At 48.6% G+C, this 25328-nt stretch overlaps 1 protein-coding gene across 3 annotated transcripts in view; it reads right to left on the reverse strand.

Moving 5' to 3' along the window:
* Window positions 1–4627: 4627 nt before the first annotated feature.
* The window catches only part of LOC120398118 (mitogen-activated protein kinase kinase kinase 3-like), a 113389-nt gene continuing 92688 nt past the window's right edge, over window positions 4628–25328 (reverse strand). For all 3 annotated transcript variants that reach the window (XM_039525169.1, XM_039525168.1, XM_039525167.1), the window contains 8 exons: window positions 23491–23558; window positions 20921–21013; window positions 19549–19743; window positions 18476–18624; window positions 17565–17696; window positions 14383–14512; window positions 12809–12986; window positions 4628–9589 (listed from right to left, as the gene is read on the reverse strand). In XM_039525169.1, coding sequence (XP_039381103.1) covers window positions 9361–9589; window positions 12809–12986; window positions 14383–14512; window positions 17565–17696; window positions 18476–18624; window positions 19549–19743; window positions 20921–21013; window positions 23491–23558 — 1174 coding nt within the window. In that variant the 3' untranslated portion in view covers window positions 4628–9360. The remainder of the gene's footprint in view (window positions 9590–12808; window positions 12987–14382; window positions 14513–17564; window positions 17697–18475; window positions 18625–19548; window positions 19744–20920; window positions 21014–23490; window positions 23559–25328) is intronic.

The raw sequence follows: 25328 nt of genomic DNA on the forward strand, positions 1-25328 counted from the left end.
TCCCTGCCTTCGAGGCCTGGGCTCGTGGGAGACTACAGGCCCCAGGATGCAATGCGCCACCGTGAGCGGACAGACTGGTGGCGCGTTGCATTCTGGGGCCTGTAGTCTTCCATCCTCCCAGTCCTGACTGCTCTGTTCAACCGGTTCAGTGCCCCCCAAGGCACCCTGACCTACTGCTGACACTGTCCTGCCGGCCTTGTGCATGGGACATTGTAGCTACTACCTAGAGGGGAGCCATAACCTATGCCCAGTTAGACAGAGTCCCCTCCCAGGCAGGGTCGGTGCTACCATTAAGGCAAACTAGGCGGTTGCCTAGGGCGCCAAGATTTGGGGGCGCCAAAAAGCGGTGCCCCCAAATATTTTTACAGCGTTCCTGGGCTGGGCTGCCGGAGGCGCGCTGAGACGTGTGGCTCAGACTCCATCTCCCAGCCCAGCGGCCACCCCACTTCTCCCGCCTCCCAGGCTTGCAGCACCAATCAGCTGTTTGGCGCCGCAAGCCTGGGAGGGGAGAAGAATTAGAGCGGGGGCACCGTGTTCGGGGAGGAGGCGGAGCAGAGGTGTGGAGCTGCTGCACAGCTCCCCGGGGGCAGGGGAGCTGCCATGGGGGGCACCTCAGGGCAGAGACAGCTGCTGGGGCAGGGTGGGGGGCGCGGCGCAAGGTGGAAGTTTCGCCTAGGGCGTGAAACTTCTTTGCACCGGCCCTGCTCCCAGGTCAGTTTTGGACCTATTCCTTCTTCCTCCTAGCTCAACCTAGAGTCAGACACAGCCCCACTACTGTCAAACCCCTCCTCCCCCATTTACTGAAAGCACTGTTCAGTACAAGAGACACATTTCCAGGAGAAGGCCTGAGACTGGGAGCTGCTGGTGTCACCCTGTATGTAATTCATGTGTGGCTGGCCAGAGCATCCACGTAATTCAGCTGGGAGTGACTTACATGCTGGAGGCTGTGTGAGAGCAGGACCAGGAGTGGTTGCTCTCACAGCAAAGCAATTTAAAAGGCAGGGGTGCCATTTAGAGGGGACTGGGGGAGAGGGGTCCTCGCCTTCCCAAGTTCTATACCAGAGGTCTGCTCACAGCTCACACCCTAGACCCAGATGGAGCTCTCAACACAGCTTGAACGTGACATGTTATGAGTTCTGTGCTGCTCCCAGGTGTCTGTGCTAGTACCAATGCTATTCAACTTATTCATAAATGATCTGGAATCAGCAGCATTTCGGCAGCGACACCTCTTGATGACGCTACTTCTCAGTGGCATTTCAGCAGCAACGCTTCTTGGCATTACCACTTCTCGGCGGCTGCTTGTCCGGCAGCCACGCTCCTCCGCAGCTAGTCCTCTGGCACCCACCACACTGAACTAGAGCTTTCAGGTACCTAATTAACCCCTGGAATCCCAGTTAAAATTACCTCACCCTACCAAAATCTGAAATGGCACCCCTAGTAAAAGGCATTGCAGGCTGGAGTATGAGGGGACACCGCTGTTCAGCAGCCCAGATTACACCCTGGGGAATCACCATCACAGTGATGATCTGGAACAGCCTTCCAAGGGGAGCAGTGGGGGCAAAAATCCTAATTGGCTTCAAGACTGAGCTTGATAAATGTCTGAAGGGGATGGCATGATGAAACTGGTTACAATATGCACTTATCCTATGCACTTGCAGTCCTGTAACAAGTATTTTTCAAGTTTCAGAATAATCATGATTCTATTAGTGATTGGGTTGCTTTATGCTTCCTGGCACAAAAGATTTGTGCCTGCAGACACCAGAATGGCCTGTTAACTGCATGCACGGCCTTTGGGACAGAACAGAAAGTTTTCTGGTCAAAAAACCCCAAACACCATTCCCTCCTCCCCCGCTCCCATCTGAAATGTAATCTCTGTCCACTGTGGTAGCACTTCCCCTAATACTCTGAAGGCTGCAGCAACCTGAGGGTGATTTAGGCCTCAGTCCTAAAAGACTCATGTGAGCAGTCAACGAGGTCATTAACATGAGTGTGTTACTTGCCTACATAATCCTTGTTCAGGATTGGGGCCACAGCCACCCTTGAGAGTCAGTTGTCTCCTGTGCAGGAATCTCCACACAAAATGGAAAGATTGGTCAGCTAGCTAGGGGCTGCTTTAACTTATGCTGAGTAGCTACAGCTCTGTCTACTTATTGAGCACTGGCTGAGTGCAGGTGTGCTTTGTCTTGCTCCTGACACCATCCCTAGGCCAACCTCGGGGTGTGTGCGCATGTAGGGGACAGAGGTGTCAATTGCCGTAGGATCTGGTTACACTGGTTTCTAGCAGTTAAGCTCCTCTGCACTAGGGCAATTCTCATCCAACCAGTTAGGGCCAGATTCTTGCGCAGCACAAGGTGGCTGAAACAGAATAAATATACTACTATACCTGGCAGAACATGCACCTCTATTAATATTGTGTGTGCACGCATACTATAATGCTGCACTTATAAGATGAAACATTTCACCTCATAATGAACATACTTCTCTTATCCTCTCCCCTTCCCCCCCCCCAATAAAATAGGAAAATTGGTTTCACAATACCACAAAGTTAAAAAATATTTAATTTCATGCACAGAGGGGGGGGGGAAGCATTTACAGCATTTTACAAAGTACATTCAACAAGGTGCCCTGCTTTCCAAACCTGCAGTATTAGCTTCTGTTTCATATGGGCTAATTCCTCCAAAGTAGAAACCATTTCTAAGACACTTGCTGTACTGCTACTATAGTGAGTATATATGTTTCCAGGCAAGAGTACTATACCAGTGATAGCATCTTTGATCAGACTAATGAAAAGGCAGGAAGTTGCAAACGTGTTTCATTACACAGCTTGGCCTCCTGAAGCATTTGCTTTGTAACACCAGCCTCAATCCTGCAAACACTTAAAACATGTGAGTAACTTTAGGCACATGAGTGGTCTCATTTAATGGCGTTACTTACATGTGTAAAGTTACTCATGGATCCAATCCAACAAAGCACTAAGCATGTGCTTAACATAAAGCACATGTGTAGTTTCTGTTTTGCTGATTTGAGAACTGCGTAACATGAGCGAGTACCCCACACTTGGAGAGTGTGGGTCTTTGTCACCCTCTACTGGCTGGTGCACAAAAGAGGAGGAAAGTCTACTACAGCTGCTAATAGAGTTACTACTTCAGCTCAGGTAGCGGCAACTCATGCGTTTACCAGTGAAGGTAACAGTTCTGGCAGCCCACGTGGAGGGGTCATTATATTTACAGGATGAAGGCCTAACCCACTGGATAAGGAAGAAGAACTCGGTTGCATTGGCTGGGATTACAAAAATACATGATGTGTCATTTTCAGGGAATAAACCATCCCTGTTTCATCGGAGTTGCCAGCAGTAAGATGTAGTGACCTGATTCACCTGCTTACTCCCTCCCTGGAGCAGGTGGGCAGGGACTCTCCTTCTTCCATTACTCTCTGGCCAGAGCAGCCACGCCAGCATGGGTAGAGATATTGCAGGGATGGGTGGGCCCACAGAAATCACTGCCAGCTCAGAGCAAGTAGGAAGTGGGGGGAGAGACTGTGACTCAGCATTGTGTCTCTGAGTCACACTGCCTCCTGGAGCTACTGCTGGGGGCATGCAGTTTAGGCACCAACCTTTGTGCAGGGCTGTTTCTAAAGTCAGATTGTAGCCCTTGAAGAGGGGCTGGTTTGGAAAATACATCCACTGAGGCAGACAGATATGGAACAAAGAAGCTAGAGTAAGTGAGCCACGTTCAGTTCTCAGTTATGAAGCATCTGACTGGATTCACAGCAGCATAATGGAGAACAGGATTTGCTCCCAACACATTTAAACACAGCTGTAGCTACAGTGTCTCAGTTCTGGTCCTTGTATGGACAGTACGATCCCCTATTCCCAAACTCTACCCTGCATGGTGCTCTCTTTTCAAGTAAAACCTAGAGCTTGGCTACACTTGAAAGTTGCAGCACTGGGAGTTACAGCGCTGCTCGTGCAGCTGTGTAGGGACAGCGCTGGTGTGTGGCCACACTCACAGCTACCAGCGCTGGTGTGTGGCCACATTTGCAGCGCTGTTGGGAGTGATGCATTATGGGCAGCTATCCCAGCGTTCAAGTGGCAGCAACGTGCTTTTCAAAAGAGGGGGGTGGGGGTGGTGTAGTGTGACAGGGAGCGGGGGGAGAGAGAGAGTGTGGATTTTTGGAGCCAACACTGTGTTAGCTTCCTGACTTGAAAAATCAGAAAATGTTCCCAATCCCTTAGTCTTAACTCTTAATTGCAAACAGCCTGCATCCAACGGACTCCCCGCTGTTTCCCGGCCTGCCTCATTATCTCATTTGATTGTTCACAGCCAGGTACAGATTGATCACAGCAAACAGGAGATGTGTTTGTTTTTTAGATAAGCAGCTCCAGGAAAAATGGGGAGCTCCAAGTTCACAACAAATCAAAGAGAGGCAGCATAACAAAACAAAGAGTAATTTAGTTAAAAGCATTCTGGGATATCTGCTAATACCCTGGAGGCCAATAACAGCGCTGGTGTGTGGCCACACTTGACGAGCAGCGCTGGATCACCAGCGCTGCAATCGCTACACCCCAACCAGACCAGGTGTACAGCCAGCGCTGCAGCCAGGGAGTTGCAGCGTTGGATGTGCCTTGCAGGTGTGGACGGTTACTAACTGCAGCGCTGGAAAGCCTCCACCAGCGCTGCAACTTTCAAGTGTAGCCAAGCCACTAGTCTCCCAGCTCCGGTGTGATCATGACCTGCCCATCCAATAACCCTAACTGGACCAGTGCATATAGGGCAAGGTGGGACATACCATACTGCAGGAATGGTCAAGCACTGGACAGAGTGATGCATACATTTTTTTTCAAGTCTCAGACCTTAACAAATACATTATTTCTAGCAAAACCCAGTAATCATTGGCTTAAATAGTCTCTCAATGTTACTTTTTTCAAGAATAAAAAAAATATAGCCGTCTCTGCAGGCTGAATCATACAAGGCCTTTGGTTCCAATTATGGCCTCAATCTTACCCTCCATGAGTCAGCTTTCTATACCCCAAACTGTTTTCTTATATACAACTTGCTGGCTAATGATATTTGGCCTGGTGTGAAGGAATTATACAGATTTATAGGCTACAGTATAAAGTCTGATGATATACAATATCACACTTGAGCCTTTTCCCTAGATAAGGAAAAAAAATTACAATACATATACATGATACAGTATTGATAATGTTCCCCAAAAAAGAGCAAGATTTGATATGAGCAAACTGCTTCTACTATACATTAGATGAATGTACTTTCCAATACCTTACATGTAAAAAAATATACATGGAATCATATTACATTCTCTTTCCCTCATTCTATTTTATACAGCAAAACACTGCAAGGGCATTTAAAAAAAAAGGCAAAGGCACCTGAGGAGTGATTGACCAGACAGACACAGACACAGACAAGGGAAGGTAGAGGAAGGTCCCAATGACCAGGGCTGGCAAGAGGGGCACTCCGATGAAATTCACTCCTGTGCAGGGCCATGCACCACATAAGCCCTACATGGAGTGAGGTGGTGTGAGAGCTTTGTGCTCTCCCTCTGTGCAGGGGGGTGGAGTTCGCCCCTTGTGGGTGTTGCCTTACATGCCATAGCTGCATTTAGAGTTAGATAACTTCTCCGCTTGCAGAACTAAACCTAAGGGTAGCACTGCATTAGAGTCCCAGGATCAGGCCTTTGATACAGCGCTCCTAGGAAAGTTACCGGCAGTTTCTGTTTGCGCAAGGCCTGTAGGATTGAGCCCGCTGACATTCCTACATCTGAACCCCTGCCAGCCCCAGGATGCTAGCCAAGCTTTTGTGCCGCAGGACATCACCTCATGACACAGCCTGGTGACGGCAAACATCAAACAGAGGCATGAGCAGGCTGCCCTATGGCATCGCAGGGGGATGTTTCGCCCACACAAAATCATTTAAGGAGGGCGGGAGAGAAAACTGCCCTCCAAGCCTAGGGATCTCTCTCAGTAGAAGCAGGGTGAACCTGCACAATTTAGCTACTGTCAGGGTAGCTCTTAATGTTTTAAAAGCTCTCCCTTCGCCCTCACTATTTATAATAAGCCTCTCAGCAGCCGGCAGTGGAACGAGGGGTCTGTCATCCCCTTCGTGGATGTGCACCCAGGTTTGTTCTCATAGGGCTCATAGGTTGAGCTGATCCATGCAGGTACATACATGTGTGTCAGATGCCTCCTTACACCCCCCAGAGGAGTGGCTGAGGGGCTGCGCCTCCCGCTTCCACACAGACGGGCAGAGACTTGACTCCACGCCCTGAAACACTCCTGAGCCAACATGGAGGGGGAAGGCAACTGTGCCAGGAAAAGGGCTGGCGCAGCTCACTTCCCTTATGGGGCAAGGAGTGATAGGGTGACCACATGTCCTGTTTTGGCCGGGACAGACCCTTTTTTAAGCCCTGTCCCAACCATCCTGACTTTGACAAAAATGGGCATTTGTCCCATTTGCTCATCAACTTGATCAGCTGGGGGGGGGGCCCTTGGGCGAGCAGTGACGCCAGCCCTAGCCTCGCATGTGGGAGGGGTCTTGGGGGGAGGGGGTGTCGGGTCTAGCCCCACGCAATGTCCTGTTTTCCCTTTGAGAAATATGGTCGCCCTAAGGCGGGACTGACTTGTGACTGCAGCCTGCCATACGGGGCAGCACATGGCTGAGTTGCTCCGGAAGCAAAGTTTCAGTCAAAGCGCCGAGCCCTGGAATGGACTTGCAGGTATAAAGGAAGCCTGGAGGAATTTGTTTAGAAACAGCATCTAGAAGGAGTTCCATGAACCTTGCAAACAGATCTTTAAAAGTAGGTCACATTTCAGCCCTACCCATGCACGGCATCACATTGCTCATAGTTCAGCGCCTATGGTCAACATTACCCTACCGGCCCTCTGAGAGGCCGAGAATCAAATCCAGATGGACTGGCTGGGAGTCAGATTTTATTCTCAATTAATTAAAAAAGGGATTGAGGACAGTTTGTTTTTTTAAAATCAGGCCAACGAATGGGGAAATTGTCAGATTCAAAATAATTTAAAACATTTTTACATTTTCCTAGTAATCCTTTAAACTCTTTCTTTATGGAAAGTCCTACTGACTATAACAGAGTGATAAAAGCACCTAGCAAATGGGACCCTGACCCATGCCTGGAGCTCCTGAGCGGTATGGGAATATAAATAAATAATAATAAAGGATTTTTGAGCCATCTGATAGAATTTAATAGAGAACTAGGGGCTTGATCCCATTCCCATTAAAGTTTAACAGCACAACTCTCCCTGATTTCTGTGGTGCAGAATCAGGGCCTATGTTCCTCCTGCAGAAGCCTCCACAATGATATTCTCTGTTCAGTTCTATGGGCAGGATTCTGCTTTCACTCCGGTGTAATTTCATTGAAGTCTCTGGAGTTTGTTCCTGATAAGAATCAGGCTCTAGGAGCATTCGAGTCCCTCGTACGGATCCCCATTACATTTCCATAAAACCCAAAGCAGCTGCACCACTGTAGCGCTTTAGTGAAGACACTACTGTGCCAACAGGAGAGCTTCTCCCGTTGGCGTAGTTAATCCACCTTGTAGCTACGTCGGTGGGAGAAGCTCTCCCATAGACTCACCACTGTCTACATGGGGCTGGGGTAGGTTGGCATAACTACTTCAATCAGGGGTATGGACTTTTCACACCCCTGTGTGACGTACTTATACCAATATAGGTCTGTAGTCTAGACCTGGCCTCGGGATGAAATATGCCCCTGCACAGAGTCTATGTATCACTGAAGTCCCACAAATGTCCCCTTTTGAGGCCTTGAGAGGTGCTGAGCCCTCGTGCTAGTTCTGTGCGCTGGGGTGAATTCCACCTCCCGCACGGCTTTTCTACACTTGATGCTCTGCAGCGTCATCTAGGGCCTGATCCTACAAGGGACAGAGCTGAAGGCACTCGGCGCTCTGCAGGCTGGACCCTTCGTTAGCAGCTCATTGGAACTGGTCACAGGCTGGCACAGCTAGGGAGATGAGAAAACAGTTACTTATACCCTCACCCGTTCCGTTCCCATTAAAATCAGTGGCTGAGGGTTGTGTGCGTGTGTTGCTGAGAGGCTGCTCCTCCCCCTCCCACACAGGTGGGCAGAGACTTGGCTCCACTCCTGAAACACTCCTGAGCCAACATGGAGGGGGAAGGCAACAGTGCCAGGAAAAGGGCCGGCACAGCTCACTTCCCTTATGGGGCAAGGAGTGATAGGGTGACCACGTGTCCTGTTTTGGCCGGGACAGACCCTTTTTTAAGCCCTGTCCCAGCCATCCTGACTGACAAAAATGGGCATTTGTCCTGTTTGCTCGTGTCAACGTGATCAGTTGGGGAGGAGGCAGGGCTTGGGCGAGCAGCGACTGCTTCAGCGGGAACAGGATCAGGTGCTGAAGAACAAGCTTGTGTTGAGCTGAGGGTGCCACTGGCATCAGCATCATATAGACACACTTATCCGCTGAACAATGAATGAACACACAGAGGTCCTGTGGCCAGCTTTCCCAATGAATAACCTACAGGGACCTTACTGTATCCAGAGAAGAAGAATGCCTTGCACTTATACTATTTTACAGGTACAAGAATGCCGACTCAGCATGGCTGCATTGTAGTCACGCCCTTGACTGGATACCTTGTGCTGAATGAGGCTCTCACTCCACTGTAACCACCTAAGGCACAAAACAACCCGAATCCTCCCCTCTGAAGAGCTGGAGATGTTGCTATGGACTTTGCCTCCCATCTCCACCCCTACAACAGGATTGCTTTCCCCCTTTGACACGAACGACACACCTATGCCGATCATTCCTTGGTCCTGGGTTTGTCTCCCTTTGCTTCACGCCTGAATCCCTCTCGGTGTCTGTCAAGCTGTAAACGGCAGCCACTGCTGCTACTCTGCTGAAGAGACGGCTTCCTTGTGGGATGTTGCCAGTGCCGCTTTCACAGCCACCGGGGTGTGTGCGCCAGAGTTCATTCACATCATTCCTCTGAGGCGAGTGAGTTACTACTCCCAGCTCCTCCGCTACCAGACGTCCAATCAATAACAGGGCGGGCGAATTTGCCACTAGCATTGATGGTGATGTGTTCCAAGGATGATCCCCAATTCCGAACTCCCTCCAGCCCCAAACATGGCGACAGCCACCTGTCTCCACAGTTAGATGGTCATAAGTGCAGCTTACAAAGGAAAACCGACACTGGCCCCCTAGCTTACAATGAGGAGTGAAGGATCCCAACCCAGGCTGAGGTCTGCATTTCAGAGCGCAACGGTCTGTGGGTCTGTTTTTTAAACCCCCCACCCCCCATTTCCTTTTATCTTCCACCTGCATTTCCCCTAACCCGCCGCAAGGGACTAGAGGCTGCAGTTCATGAATGAATGTCTCAGCAGGTCCTCTGCTGTGGGCCTCCGCTTCTCCTCCACAAAGATCTGCTTGAGGAAGTTGCGGCAGGAGTCCGAGACACCGACTGGGAGCTGGGGCTTGGTCGGCTGGGTGGCAATTTTGAAAATGGCCGCCATGGCTTCAAATTCCGCCCAGGGCGGCTTTTCTGTTAACATCTCCACCACGGTGCAGCCCACGCTCCTGCAATGGAGAACAGAGGATTAGAAAAAAAGACTTTCATCCAGCCATTGTCCTGGCTCATTCCCTGCCCCTAAACCTTTCACCCAAAACTATTCCCTAGACGTGAAATTCCCTAAATTTAGGGCTATAAAGATACCACAGACTGATCACTTTGGAAATGGAAGTCCTCTATTTAGGTGAAATTCGTCCCAGTGCAGAGGGCCAGCACATGGGCTAGGTTCTTAAGTCTCAGTGAAGGCCTACATTCAAGAGGGATGTAAGAACAGGACTCAGTGTATATTCTGCAATTCAGCAGATTCTGCTGCAGGATTTGCCCCTTGCTGCAGAATTTGCTCCGCACTTTCAGCTGTCATTTTGAAACCAGGTTTCTAGCCCTTATGGTTGTGCAGATAGATGCGAAGCATGTTGTCAAGGTTAAGAGACACAGTGATGTCTGCTTCTATTTTCAGGAGAGACAAACAACAGATTTGAAAGGTGTGAATTGTTTCACGCACTTTAACTGATTGTTAACTCCAACACTGAAAGATGACAATCTGTGATACATTGAAATCTAGAAGAAAACAACAAAACAAAAAAATTAAATTAAAAAAAAAAAAAAGAGCAACTGTAGTGTGATTGATTTGGACAGACAGCTCAGTTAAAAATTCAACAACCCTCCTCTGAAAACAGATGCAGGATTTCCACCAGAATGCTGCAGCATCTCTAGCTCGGATACCTATATGGTCCCCATTACTGCAGTATCTGAGCACCTCATGATCTTTAATGCATTTATCCTCCTCTCCCCACTGTAGCTGGCACTGAGTCCAGGGAGCGGTGTTGCTGCTGCACTGGCTGGGACTAATGATGATAGATACTGGGGCCATCTCACTGCCACCACTGCCAATATTATAACTCGTTGCACAGTGAAAAAAAAAAACCCACCCTCTGAGTGAAGTCACACACACCGAAGCGCGCCGGTGTGCACAGTGCTGTGTCGGTGGGCGAGGTTCTCCCACCGACGTAACTACTGCTGCTCGTGGAGGTGCTTTTATTATGCTGACGGGAGGGCGCTCTCCTGTTGGCATAGAGTGGCTACACGAGCGATCTTACAGCTGCATTGCTGCGGCTGTAAACTCTCTAGCGTAGACATCGCCTAAGGCCCATTTTCAAAAATGACTTAGGAGCCTGAACCTCACTGAAATTCAATACGGAAAGGGAGCAATGCCTGAACACCTTTAAAAGTCAGAGCCAGACAGACTAAGGTTTGTCAGATTTTTCTAATGAATGGACATGCAGAGAGGTGCCAAGTGGGATTTTCAAAAGCACCAAAATGGGTTAAATGAGAGTTAGGCACCTTTGAAAGCCATGCTAAGCACCTACCTGCAGCTTTAGATACTTAAATACCGTTGAAAACCAGGCCATACGGGTCTCGCCCAAGGTCAAACAGAGTCTGTGGCAGAGCAGAAACTTGAACCCAGCCATCTCCAATCTCAGGTTAGAACCCTAACCACTGGGCAATCCTTTCTTGCTGCAGAATTAAGGTCCCATTTGCCAGGGAGTTCTCCAGGGCCTTGGTGAACTGGTACATAGGTTTGTGCTGGTCCTCTTCACAGGGGTGAGTTTCCCCCCTCAACAAAGGGAAGCACACAGGCCTGAAAGGGGACGTCTACACTGCAATTAGACACTTACGGCTGGCCTGAGCCAGCTGACTCGAGCTCACAGGGCTCGGGCTAAGGGGCTGTTTCATTGCTCTGTACATACATGTTTGGGCTCAAGCTGCAGCCCAAGCTCTGGGATCCTCCCACCTAGCGGCCTGAGCGCTAGACCCTGTGCTGTAGCAAAGCTCAGGCTGCAACCTGAGCCTGGACATTCACACCACAATTACACAGCCCATTAGCCCAAGCCCAAGCCAGATGGCACAGGCCAGCTGCGGGTTTTTAATAGCAGTGTAGCCATCCCCAAAGAGGGAGCCAGCTCACGGGGAATATTTTGTACCTATATTGGTTGGCAGCAGCCGATCTACCTTGCAAATTATGTTTACTACCCAAAGACATCTGCAGCCAAACAAGGCTTTGCTCCCTGTCTGGCTTCATCTCCCATTTGCTTCTGGGAAGGAGGAGTCCAGAAGAAGCAGCCTGAATAAAAAAAAGGGCAGAGGCAGGAAAAAGCAGGCCGGCTTCCCAGCCCTTGGGGTGGAATCCTAGCAGCATGGCATTTCCTCCGGCCTCATTTACACCAGCTTGGCAACCTTGGCTCGTAATCACAATGAATAAAACGTAGCGGCACTTCCCGCCTATCAACTGGAACAGGTGGCAGTAAGGCTGCCTGCCAACGACTCCTCAGGCATTCTCCCCAGTGAGAAGCAGCTACAATGGCTGGTTTCCACTGAGCCCGGTTGTTGGAAGAGTCAAGGGAATATGTGCTGTGCATTCAGTATTGTTGTAGTTCATTAGGGTGATGACTATTATTCCAGCTGTTCAGGCTCAGGGCCCAATTCTGCAAAGCTCAAGTATCCAAAATGTTCAAGAGTCGCCACCAATTTTGGATGCCTCCAGTTTTGAGATCCCACCTGCAAACCTCAACAGCCCGTTTTTCAGAGCTTCTGCAGTTCCCAGGGAGGGGAGGGTGCTCAGGGTTAAAGGTAATAATAAAGGTAATAATTGGAGATATACCAATCTCCTAGAACTGGAAGGGACCTTGAAAGGTCATCAAGTCCAGCCCCCTGCCTTCACTAGCAGGACCAATTTTTGCCCCAGATCCCTAAGTGGCCTCCTCAAGGATTGAACTCACAACCCTGGGTTTAGCAGGCCAATGCTCAAACCATTGAGCTATCCCTCCCTCTGGGTTACTTAAAGGCAGATTCAAAGACTCTCCAGCTGGACGTCCAAAATGTTTTTGGGTGTTCAGTCTGAAACACCGTAAAGGAGCCTGAATTTCAGTAGGTGCTCAGCACCCACCCTCTGGAAATCAGACCCTTTTTAAGGTGTCTCAAGTTGAGCATCCAAAAAAAAATAAATCACTAACCACTATTGAAAATCTTGGTAGTCACAGTTCTAACTATAAGCACACTGTTCCAGCCACTAACCCATACTGTCTTGCAAATGTTAGTTATACTGGTTGGCCTTGGAAAATTAACCACTGTAATTCTCGAAGTGATGAACGGATACAGGCTACATTAGAAAATTGCAGTGCTGACCCACTGCAGTGGAGATTCTGCCCTGGGATTACTTTGTTTCTTACCACACGTCAGCTTTCCTTCCATAGCCTTCTCCACTGATCACCTCTGGGCTCATCCAGTACGGCGTTCCAGTGACCGATTTAATTCCCGTTCCAGACATGCAGATGGTCTGGATGCGTTTGCTGGCTCCAAAATCTCCTAGTTTCACATTCCCAGCAGAATCTCGCAAAATGTTGGCACCTAAGGGTCAAGCACAAAAACCCAAGAGATAAAATTGCAACCAGGGCCAGCACAGCTCCAGCAAGGGAAGGCTCAGGCAAAGGGCCAGCATCTTCAGAGTTGGAAAAGACAACATTTAGCTACATGAAGGCACTATGCTAGGGACCTTTTTTTTTTTAAAAAACTGGAATTTTCAAAAAGAGGCCTGTCTCTTAGTTCCCTGAAAATCCCACCTAAAGCGCTTTACATACCTAGCATCAACTCCAAAGCACCCCTGGGAGACAGTAAATAATTACCAATCCCCAATTAAACAGGAAGATAAACTAAGTCACAGAAAAGGTACGGCCAGTATCTTCCAAAAGTGGCTTCTGGTTTACGGCAACTCAGCATGAATGTCCATTACCTGAGGCCTGGTGCTAAGCTCACAGAATTGCAAAAGGAGCCAATGGGAGCTCTCAAAATTAGTATTTCCAATTGGACACTCAATATTTGGGGCATACACACCCCTCCCAAGTCAGAGGTCACTTTTGAAAATTCTGGCCTAAGGAACTTGTTCAAGACCACACTGCAGGCCCAAGGCAGCGCCAGGGCTAGAAGCAATGTGTCTCAGCCTCTAGAGCTGCGCTCTGACCAGGAGGCGCAGAATCCGACTGTGGTGGAAAATTGGGGGGCCCCGATAATTTGGGCTTTGCGTAGTTGGTTGGGGCCTACCTAGTGGCTAGCAGGCCTGAAACCTTGGCCAAGGCACTGTGTGCGGGGCGGGGGGGCGGCGGGCAGGCGATGGAAAGCCCCCCAAAACAGGAACAATTTGCAATATGTGCATACTGCTTATAAAATATAATAGCCGCTTGTGTGAAGCAAAAAGGTAACCTATAAGTGTGAATCATAGACCCATACCTCCCCCTACTCCATTTGTGTAACCATGCCACCCCCTACCCCATTTGTGTAACTACTCCATTGTGTAACGGACCCCGTAAAAGCACAATTGTGTAATAAGCACCCCATAAAAGGCAAGGTTGTAACAGCGTTGAAAACCACCAAAAAGCCCTCTATTCACATTTCACCCATCCTAGGCAAGGTTGCAACAGATGGCTGGAAAGTACCAAAGGACCCTAACTATTTTTCCTAATAAGGTTGCTGTTGCTCAAGCGTGTGTAATTTTATTCCTAATATGGTTATCATTACTTAACTATGTGTAATTTGTTTGCGGTTTTAAGCTTTAAAAGTCTCCGCGTGCTTTGTATCGGGGGCGCAGATTTAACACTGCTATCCTCAACGCGTTGGTGTGTGTCAATAAATGGGCCTCAGGCTTGAGTCTCTGAACTAAAATTAATGCGTGGGTGACTTTTTCCACGACACTACTTAAGGTGCTACTAGATCAGAGCAGGAAGGCGATCTCACAGTCCAATCTACTTACCTTTAATATCCCTGTGGACAATCATATTGCTGTGTAAGTAGAAGACTCCCTGCAGAATCTGCCTGGTGTACTTCCGGGTGACGTTCTCGGTCAGAGCACCATATGCTTTTAACTGGTCCTTTATGGAACCCTATTGGAAATGAAACACATACACACAAACCACAGGAGTGAATGATGCATATCGTGTCACGCTGGCGTTTATATTTCTGTGACCATTTTCTGAGAGACAAGCTGGGTGAAGTAATATCTTGTATTGGACCAACTTCTGTTGGTGAGAGAGACAAGCTTTTGAGCTACACAGAGCTCTTCTCCAGGTCTGGGAAATGTACTCAGAGTGGCAGCTAAATACAAGGTGGAACAGACCGTTTAGCATAAATAGTTCAAGGTTTTCAGGTTTACTTTCTGGTTTATAAAAAGCTTTACTGAATCTAACTGAGATATAAAAGAGGAATATAAGAAATCAGAGACACTGAAACATAACGGAGCAAGGATCACACCTGAATTACAATATCCCCATGGGACGGATGAGAAAGGGCAGTATTGTACCTACAGCCCTTGCTAATGCAACATAGTTCTCTATCCCCCTCTAGTGGCTGGATCACATCATTGGTCAGCTTGCTTGTAGGAAATTCGTTTACATAAGCTTGATCCTCTCACCACTTGAGTGAAAGGAACCCGTTAGTTTGGAGCTGACTCGGAGACTTCAACACATTGCCTAGGCACTGAAGCGGGACAAAGAGACACTTTCTCTTAGCATCACATTTCTAGGGTGACCAGATGTCCCGATTTTATAGGGACAGTCCTGATTTTTGGGTCTTTTTCTTATATAGGCTCCTATTAACCCCCCCCCCCCCACACACACACACACCCGTCCCCATTTTCCACATTTGCTGTCTGGTCACCCTACACATTTCCCCAGGCTGGGGAAGCTCAGCTGGAGCTACCGACATCCACAGGCCTATATAGACAACCAGATGTAACAACATCCCTGGTTAGATCCGAGGAACGCTGGATCTCAAAGCATGAGTTTTTACTGCTGAAGGTAATGAAGTGGGTGCTTTAGCTCAAGCTCTGAGGCTTTTAGGTCTACAGCTCCCTGGCTCAATCTCCAGGTAAGCCAGCCAGAGTGGTTGTTCCACAGAGAAGATTTACACGAAAGGAGCTACCCAGCTACAGGACTCCAAATGCTGAGGAAGGATTCCATCCTGTCTGAGGGAAGCTCGCCCTGGCCCGTTCTATGGATAGACAGTCTCCAGGGCTGTCAGTCTGGCACCTTTCGCCCACCGGGGAGCAGCAGGGGTTGTCTGGGTTCTCTGCTCAGTCTCCCACTGACATTCTTATTGTCCCTGACCTCACACCCCCCGCAGCCTGAGCTTTTGCTTAGCTCTGGGTTCCTGTTTTGCTTCCTCCCGCTTTAAAGGGGGTGGCCAATGGCGTTCCAGGAGGAGGAACCTATCAGGGGCCCTCCCCCACTACAGCTGGGTATCATTTGGGGTTCTGTCAATGTCCTCTGATGGAAAATCTTTGGTTAGGCATTTGAGCCCTCCACTCTGACCTTCTGTGGATCTCAGTCTGTGGGGTGGGCACTGGACATGAAGGTTGCACTGCGGCAGGACCCTTTTAAGGATCTCATCTTGTACTAGAATCAAACAGACCAGCCCCTTTCGCCCTCAGTTTAATTTAAAGGAGGATGCGGGTTGTGTGTGTGCGGAAGACACTCCAACAATTGTTTAAATGGGTGAATTACAAACCGACAGGCTATCGACACCGGCTAGCGCCAGCCGTGGTGCGGAAGGTTCCGCACAAGCTAGACCCCATGCAGCTCTTGCCAAGCCAGCTGCATCAAATCAGAATCTCAGCCAGAGGCAGCACTTCAGAACTGCTGCTCCGTACAGCTTGGGAGCTGGTCCTCTTCCACCAACAGTACACAAGAAAGCAGAGCCCTGGGCTGATGTTGTGAAATAAGCTGTTGCCGCAGAGTGAAAGTCAATCTTTATTTGGCCAGAGCGCTGGTTTATCGGAAGGAAAACAAACATTCCGATCCAGGAACAGGAAACAGCCCCAGCGCAAACGCTGGCTTCCTGGCAGGTTACAGACATGGGCATGTTGTTAGAACGAACAGCGAGGGGACTGATTACACTGCACTGGGCTTATCCTTTTGGTCCCATGCCTGGGGGTTTATGTCAGGGATCAGGAAGACAGCCTCCAGAAACAAATGGGTTCATGGGGCTGTGGTCAGAGAGAGGGGGATTGTGCTAGGGGGCTAGTTCAAATTGTCGTTCATGTGGATCTGATGGGGGATTTTCTACCATGTTTTCTACCAAAGCTATTTGTGACTATATAATCGAATGGTCCCTTCTGGCCTTAAAAAAAAAATTTTAAAAAAATCTATGAATAAACATAGGTTTGCTCCCCCGCAGTCTAGAGGGCAAATCCAGAGATGATGTGTAAGAAGGTGTAAATAACACGTGGGTAGGTGGGGCTGAGGGGGCCAGATCCTCAGCCAGTGTAACTCAGCACTGCTGTTTACACTAGCTGAAGCTCTGCTCCAGGGATTTTAGGCTGGTTTAACTTAAAGTAGTAAGAAAAGATGCAAGTTACATCCCCTGCGCCACCTAGCAGAACACTGAAGCATCTTGATTTTACATTGCCCCTGGAGATATTTCATTCTACACAAACAGAGTCATGACCTGGTGACGTCCTGACATGATAAAACAGCATCGCCATGAGACGACTTGGTCTCCAAGGACAGGATAATTAGTAATGTTGTGTTTTCAATGTGCACGTATCAGAATAAATAAATAACTCATGATAGCTGCGTGCGGATCGTACTACAATTAACCTTTCCCAGAGTGCTTTGTAATAAATAACTAGGGATGGGCCCAAGCCACAGAGATTGGATCCAGATCTGGATCCAATCCCAAATTTGGCCGTGTTCACATTCCAGGCTGTGTCACACAGATAGGGCCCTTCTGCAATGTTCAAATCAGGATCTGACTGCCCCAAATTTCAGGGGTGTTTGGAATCAGGATTTTGATTTGGCCCATTATAGACAAAGGCCAGGTTGCAAAATTTGACTCCAGATCCAAACTTCGCCTGAGCTGGGAGGCGTTTGGATTCAGCTCTCTGGTTCAGGTCCATCTCTGTAAATAACCACATGGGTTGGCTGCTCTCACACTTACCCCTGGCATGTATTCCACAAAGATAGACAACTTCCTCTCCTCCGGGTCCCGCAAGCAACCGTAATACTGGACTATCCTGTCATGGCGAAGGGTCTTCAACAGCTGGATCTCACATTCTAAGGCATTTACCTCCTGCGACAATACAGAACGTTACACGATGAAAAGAAAGACCTACGAACGTCGCATCACTGCAGAAATACTGCCACATTCAAGCTTATTCTCCTAGAGGATTTCTGAAGCACTGACTATATCCCTGTACAAGACCTAAGAAGAAAGATGGCTGCTCTCCCAAGGAGATTACAGCCTAAAAGACAGTCAGGATGCACTGGGAAAGGCAGAGAAGGACTCTGCTTGGGACTGTGTGCGAGAGATGCAGGCAAAGATTTACTTATTCCCTTGTTTCTGAAGGGCAGCACCAAGCTTTCAGGAGGGGCGGCCATGTGGGAAAAGCAGAGGCTGGGCAAATGGGCTATCCAGAGATGGGAGTGGAGGGTGGCGAATGGAGCCCTGGGGCTGGCATTACAGAAGAGCAGAAAGGACAGGAGATGGCGAGAGATGAGACTGGCGACGCAGGCTGGGCTAGCATCACGCAGGTCCTGGAGGGGAAGATGAACGGTCACTGGATGGCTTAGGCCGTGGCAGGTGTCCCTGGGCTCTGTGGGAAGTCACGAACAGCCCTGAGCCAGGAGGGACAGCACAGCACATACAGGAACTATGCACGGCAGTCATGCATCGCCTAGTGGTGACATGGGGGACAATAGATGCCAGCAGATCCCATCTCAGGACCTCCATCCCACTCAGCAATATGGGAAGGGCAGGATGACTGTGACCCCCTCGCCCCAAGTTGTGACCCGCTGTTTAAACAACCCCATAAGCTCTTCAGGAAGGCTCAGTCCAGTCCTCACACTCACCTTGCTCGTCTCTTGACTGTCTGGGTCAAAGGGCACCTGCTTCACTGATAGCTCCCTGCCGGTGTCTGCGTCGTAGCAGAGATAAACCTCTCCGAAGGCCCCTCTGCCAAGGAGCTTCCCCAACCTCCAGTTCACTGGCGCCTGCAGGGCTGCAGGAGGGACATTGATGGCACAGTCAGGACACAGCATAGGGGTCACTGGACCCTTTGCAATGCAGATCTAATCTGCTATGCAATGAGTGCGGGCACACAGAGTGCATTAGCACCTACCACAGAGCGACACTTAGAGCCTGATTCTCATCCCATTCACGCTGCTTTCACTCCACTGGCTTACCTGATTTACACCAGTGTAAGTGAGAGCAGGATCAGGCCCAAGGATGTACATTGATACAGTGACTTCCCTCCTGCAAGGGCTGAGAATGCTTTGCTGTGTAATGTTGGAGTCCCTTCACTACCCCCCAGTGACGTGCAGCCACTGCTGGAGTGGAACACAAGCGATGGTTAACAGGGCACAGCACTGTTATGTGGCCGTTCAGAGCAGGAAGTGGAGAATCATTTATCCCACTGTAGCTGCAGGTGGAATATAATCGCCCAGGATGGAATTTGGCCAAAACACCCCTATCTTTCTGGAAAGTGCCAGGAGATCTTAATTGACCGTGAACAGTCAGGGCTTTCTCTTGGAGCCGTCTCCCGGGAGCAGAGCGCCCCTTAACACCATGCTGAGGCATTCACAGAATATCAGGGTTGGAAGAGACGTCAGGAGGTCATCTAGTCCAACCCCCTGCTCAAAGCAGGACCAAGCCCCAGACAGATTTTTGCCCCAGAGCCCTAAATGGCCCCCTCAAGGATTGAACTCACAACCCTGGGTTTAGCAGGGCAGTGGACTGAGCTATCCCTCCTCATGCCTTTGGTTCAGTACTGACTCAGGACTGAGAGGAAAGTGCCATCTGCTGATCCACCCCAGCCCCTGAGTTCTCCTTGGAGGTTCCCCCTCCACCAGCCCCGCTTGACCATACTTAGAAGACAAGATCACAGCCTGAGATTCTAAACAGCAACCTGTTGAAATTCACTCACAGTTCCTGGACTTGCTGGGGGACGTGCTGAAAACCTGTAGTCCCTTGTCACAGTCGATCCACCATTTGGCCCTGTGCTCCTCGTACTGTAAGGTGAGGAGCTTGCTGTCCCCATTGAAGCTCTTTGTTCTGCTGGAAGGGACGAGCTGAAACCGATTCTCCTGAGGGATGTAACTTCTTGGGAAAGTCCTTCGGCCTTCGTGAGGAAAGCAGGAGAATTACTGACAAGGACATGCAACGTCTTGTCTCTCGTCATACACTCAGACCCTGTCTGGATTCAGAGTGGTCCCTGTTTCAATTGCTTTGCTACAGAGGTGTACATTGCAGCATTGTGCTCTAGCTGCCCCACGGAGACGCTGCTGCAGTGTCCACACAGGGCAGTGACAGCCCAGCCATTCAGTGCACTCTGCTATTCGCACCCCCATAGTCCATGCTGCAGCACAGTGTAGACGAGCTCTTAGTTAAACTGATGCAAAACCCTGCCTGGGCATTTTTAAGTTGATTAAAACCTTTGCTTAACTCGTCAAGGAATCAATTTAAATTAAATCAACATAAGCCAGGTTTAAAATCAAAATAAGTGTGTCCACACAGTGGTTTTCACCAGCTATACAGGTTTAATAAAATAATCAATCACAGGGCAACTTGGAGTCTAATTCCCAGCGTATACTCCAAGTTCTTTGAGGCAGGGCTGGAGCACCCACAGAGAAAAATTAGCATGTGCTTAGCACCCACCAGCAGCCAAGGCCCCCTCCCCCGCCCCAGCGCCTCCCCCTGTACGCCGCGAACAGCTGTTTCGTGGCATGCAGGTTGGCTCCAGGAAGGAGGAGGAGGAGCAGGGATGGGGCGTGCTTAGGGGAGGGGACGGAAAGAGGCAGGGGCAGAGCAGGGGCGGGGGCAGAGGTTTGGGGGAAGGGATGGAGTGGGGGCGAGGCGCGTCGAGCACCCCCTGGGTACAGGGGAAGTCGGCGCCTATGGAAAGGGTCATCTGAGAGAATGGGAGTTAGGGGGGTGTCTGCACAGTGCTTTAGTCCACGCCAGAAGGTGCAAATTCTAACGCACACTAGCATGTTGCGCATTAAGTGGCCCGTGTGGACCCTGCTAGTGTGCACTAAAAGTTCCCTAGTGTGTGTTAACATAGTCCCATTTCAAACAGTAACTGCATTAACACACACTAGGGAACTTACAATGTGTGCCAGCAGTGCTCACATGGGCCCAGAGCAGTTCAAGTGACTTGCCCGCGGTCACACAGGAAGTCTGTGGCAGAGTCAAGAACTCATGCCAAGTTGCTCCTGTCCAGGCCAATGCTCTATTCCTTGGCTTAGGCCATCAGCGAGCTTTTCCCCCAAGTCCACATGCACTGGTCATTGTCTCACCGTCGCTATAGTCCTTGCGGCTCTGGGAAAGGTGATATTGTCTGGGGAAGGTCCCACCTTTCCCGAATCGCTCACAAAATGGGATATCGAAATCTGACAGGAGAGAAAGAGAAAAATCTCCATTAGATCGACTCTGTGAGGAACTCCTGGAGCATCTCTCACTGGAAGTTCTGTTTTTCACATGAAAATGCAATGGAGAGACCCGGCAGAAGACTGTTCATTCCCAAGATGAGACATCTTCCATGGCTCGTTTCTGAAATCTGCCCATCGTGGACAAAAGGCTGGGGGCAAAGGGGACCAATCTTGGCCCCAGGAAGCCAACACAAGCTTTGCCAGTGACTTCAATAGGACAGACTATGGTCCACAATATTTAAAGAAAGGCTCAGCAGCCCAGTTTATTTTTATTTCTTCAGATGGTTTGGTCCCATCACAATCGCTCCTGCCTCTTTCTAAGCGAGACCTGGCTTCCTTGGAGCCATAACTTCTTGTATGTGACTGAGAAGAGCCATTGTTCTGCAACGGGGTACATTTTCTTACAGCTGGGTCCCTTGTTTTCTTTTCTCATCTCTCTACTTTCCTCCTCCTCCCATTGTCCCTAGTTGCCTCTATGCCCCCTTCTCTGTGCTCGACCCCACACATATTCTCAGTCTTTCCTAACCCCTTTGCCACCGTCCTAATCCACGCCACAGCTAGTTTTCTCCACCTCATTGGTTAGAGAGCAGGGACTTTACACAGAACTATGCCTGGTTCTATTCAGGGTTATAAATCTGCCGCTTAGGAAACTAATGAACTTCCATACTGGATCAGACCCAAGGTGTATCTAGTCCAGTATCCCATCGTGGCCAGTGGCCAGCTGCTTCAGAGGAAAGTGCAAGAACCCCAGAGCAGGCTGATGTAAAATAATCTGCCCCTCATTAAGGGGTCATGCTGAGCCATAAATGTTTGAGACTAGTTTAATTCCTGGAGCATGAGGTTTTATATAATCAGAATACCACTAGAGAGAGAAAATTAAGTTAGACACAAGAGATTACGTTGGGTAAAAGTGCTAAAATTTGAGTTAAAATGAGATTACATGAGAGAGAAAGGGATGGATGGATGGATGGATAGATAGGGATAGAAACATTTATAATGAGAAGTACAGGATGCCATCACTGGTAGCATAGAACAACATTAGATTAAAATATCTTCAATTCCCTCCCCCTCATCTTTCACCTCCTGTTTTTCCCCTATCAAATCCTGACTAACCAGCTTATTCTGAAGGATTGTTTGTTTTAGCCCAGAGCCAGAAGTTGCTCCTTGGAGACCATTCCTGGCATCGGCCTGACTTCAGCATGATTTTACCATTACTCTAGCGCTGGGGCAGAGCACACAATGGCTGAAGTATGGGCAGCAAGAAAAGCAACAATGCCAGGTCAAGAGGTTAACGACAAGCCATGCGTGAGCACTGATGCGGAGTCGTGTTTTCAAGTGAAATGAATCCATTGCCACCAGGGACATATTAAAACTTCACTGCAAGTATTGACTTAAAGCCTCAAGTTCCCTGGTTCGATCTCTAAGTGCTGCCTCAAGCCAAAAATGTGTTATCCGCTATCGGCAGATAGCCATGAGTCCATTTTTAGTAGCAAAAGCCATTACAGTACTATGAAGTTTCCATGATTTAACCAGCTGGACATTTATGCTCAGTTGAGCATTAAACTAAGATCCCTACAAGTTACCAATACACTTTCCATAAGGGCATTTCCAATGTTATTGATTGCATCTCTTATTAATGCAAATAGAGAATTTTTTTCCCTCTGCAGTATTTTGCAATCCAATAGAATCACAGAGTTGGAAGGGACCTCAGGAGGTCATCTAGTCCAACCCCCTGCTCAAAGCAGGACCAATCCCCAGACAGTTTTTTACTGCAGATCCCTAAATGGCCTCCTCAAGGATTGAACTCACAACCCTGGGTTTAGCAGGCCAATGCTCAAACCACTGAGCTAGCCCTGCCCCAATAGCAACACAGGACATAAGAATCTGAAAGTGAATCTGACTAGAAACGAAGGTGAAACTGAGTAGCTTATTTTCTTCTCCCCAAATGAGAGAAAGGCAAGAAGTAAACAAATAGAACAAGCAGGAGGACCCAATCCTGCAAGCACTTACTACTAGGCATAGGGCCTGATTCTGATCTTAGATCAGCTTTACATTAGTGTATCGCCATTAACTTCAGTGGAGTTACTCCCGATTTAGATTGGGGGTGGGAGGAGGAGGAGGAAACTGATTTCAGAATCAGGCCCCATAGCATTTAGGATCCTCAATAGTCCTGTTCACTCCAGAAGGCTTACCGCGATCATTAAGCTTGGCAGTATCTGTTTGCAGCACTGGGTCCTTAGATTTTAAAACGTGTCTAGGTTTAAGAATTGCAGTGGCTACTTATAACGCGAGCAGTGGAGCTGCTTTGTTTTGAATGATTTAACCCAGTAGTATTCCGTTCTGTCGTCTGATTCACACACACACACCTATTTTGAAAGCCCGCATTACTGCCGCATGGCTGTGCTGTTACTTTGACACCAAATCCCACATATCCTTACCCAGGCAATCAAGACTGTCTTTGGGTTGGCTCTTCCGTCTGGGAACAGGGGTTTGGGTAAAGGGCGGGCTGTGGGAAAAGACAGAAACACCTTATTGTTTCAAACAGATCCAGGGATCAGAATCGCGTCTGCATTCATTATACATCGATAATATATCACATACTACTTTTACACAGAACGAGGCAGGATGCACTGAACGCCAGACAAATGTACTACGCGAGCTTCTTTGATTCAGGCCCTGATCCAGCTGAATACTTAAGCAAGTGCTTAACTTTAACCAGGGGCACTCAGTGGGAACACTCATGTGCTTAAAGTTAAGCATGTGCTTTGCTGGAGAACTCCCTGACCGACGTGTGCACTGAATGAGGCAGGGATCCTGTGGAAAGAACAGCACAGGATCCTGTAAAGACTGTACCACAGTGATGCATATGCACAAGAGAGCAGAATTAATGTCCTCATTTCTTGACAAGTGAGTGTTCAACTTTGCAACTTTCCTGGTCTTTTAACATCACTTGAGGGGCATGCAATTATACACTGACACCCCTGTCTGCCACACTTGGTACATATGAAGCTGTAGGGGCTCCCTTTTGCTGTAAAGCTGGGAATAAGCTACTTGCTCCCTGTATTATGGAGAATCCTATGAGGTGCTGAGCACCCGCAACTCCACTGAGTCTACTGGGGAGGGGAGGGTGCTCAGTAGGTTAGAGAATCAAGCCTTCAAGCTGAGAACAGATCGCTGGACAGGTATTCAGGCTTCCTGGGTTCTAGTCCTGGCTCTGCCATTGACTTTGGGCAAGGCGCATTACCTCTCTCTGCCTCAGTTTCCCCATTTGTAAAATGGGGATAATGACAGTGACCTCCTTCATAAAGCGCTTTGAGACCTAATGATGAAAAGCCCTACATAAAAACTATGTATTATTAATGGTTTTGCTATGGAGAAAAATGGTAATTTTCATAAAGCATTTCTTAACAGCCCGTGATAAGCTTTCCTCTCTTCCCCCCATTGGTTCGCCTGCCTTATCACCACCTCCAGAATAAGAACAACATTGGACCACATTGTCTCAGATTCCAAGGTCAGAATTGAACTTGTGCTCATCTAGTCTGATCTTCTGTGTAACACAGGCCATAGAACTTCCCCACAATAGTTCCCAGAGCAGATCTTTCAGCAAAAACATATAATCTTGATTTAAAAATGGTCAGTGATGCAGGATCTGCCATGGTCCTTGGTAAATTGTTTCAATGCTTAATTACTCTCACTGTTAAAAATGTACACCTTATTTCCAGTCTGACTTTGTCTAGCTTCAACTTCCAGCCATTAGACTGTGTTAAGACCTTTCTTGGCTAGACCGAAGAGCCCATTATTAAATATTTGTTCCCCAGGTAGGTACTTACAGACTGTGATGAAGTCAACCCCTAACTTTCTCTTTGTTAAGATCAAGATATTGAGCTCCTTGAGTCTACCATGTCTAAGGCAGGTTTTCTAATCCTTTAATCGTTCTCATGGCTCTTCTCGGAACCCTCTCCAATTTATCAACATCCTTCTTGAATTGTGGGCACCAGAACTGGATACAGGATTCTAGCAGCAGTGATCACACCAATGCCAAACACAGAGGTAAAATAACCTCTCTATTCCCTACTTGAAATTCCTGTGTTTATGCACTGTAGGATCGCATTCTCTTCTTTTGGCCACAGCATCACATTGGGAGCTCATGTTCAGCAGATTACACACCACAATCCCCAAATCTTTTTCAGAGTCACTGCTTCCCAGGATAGAGTCCCCCATCCTGCAAGTATGGCCTGCATTCTTTGTTCCCAGATGCATACATTGAGCCATATTA

The sequence above is a fragment of the Mauremys reevesii genome, linkage group 2 (genome assembly GCF_016161935.1).
Source record: "Mauremys reevesii isolate NIE-2019 linkage group 2, ASM1616193v1, whole genome shotgun sequence".
In the NCBI taxonomy this organism is placed as follows: domain Eukaryota; kingdom Metazoa; phylum Chordata; order Testudines; family Geoemydidae; genus Mauremys; species Mauremys reevesii.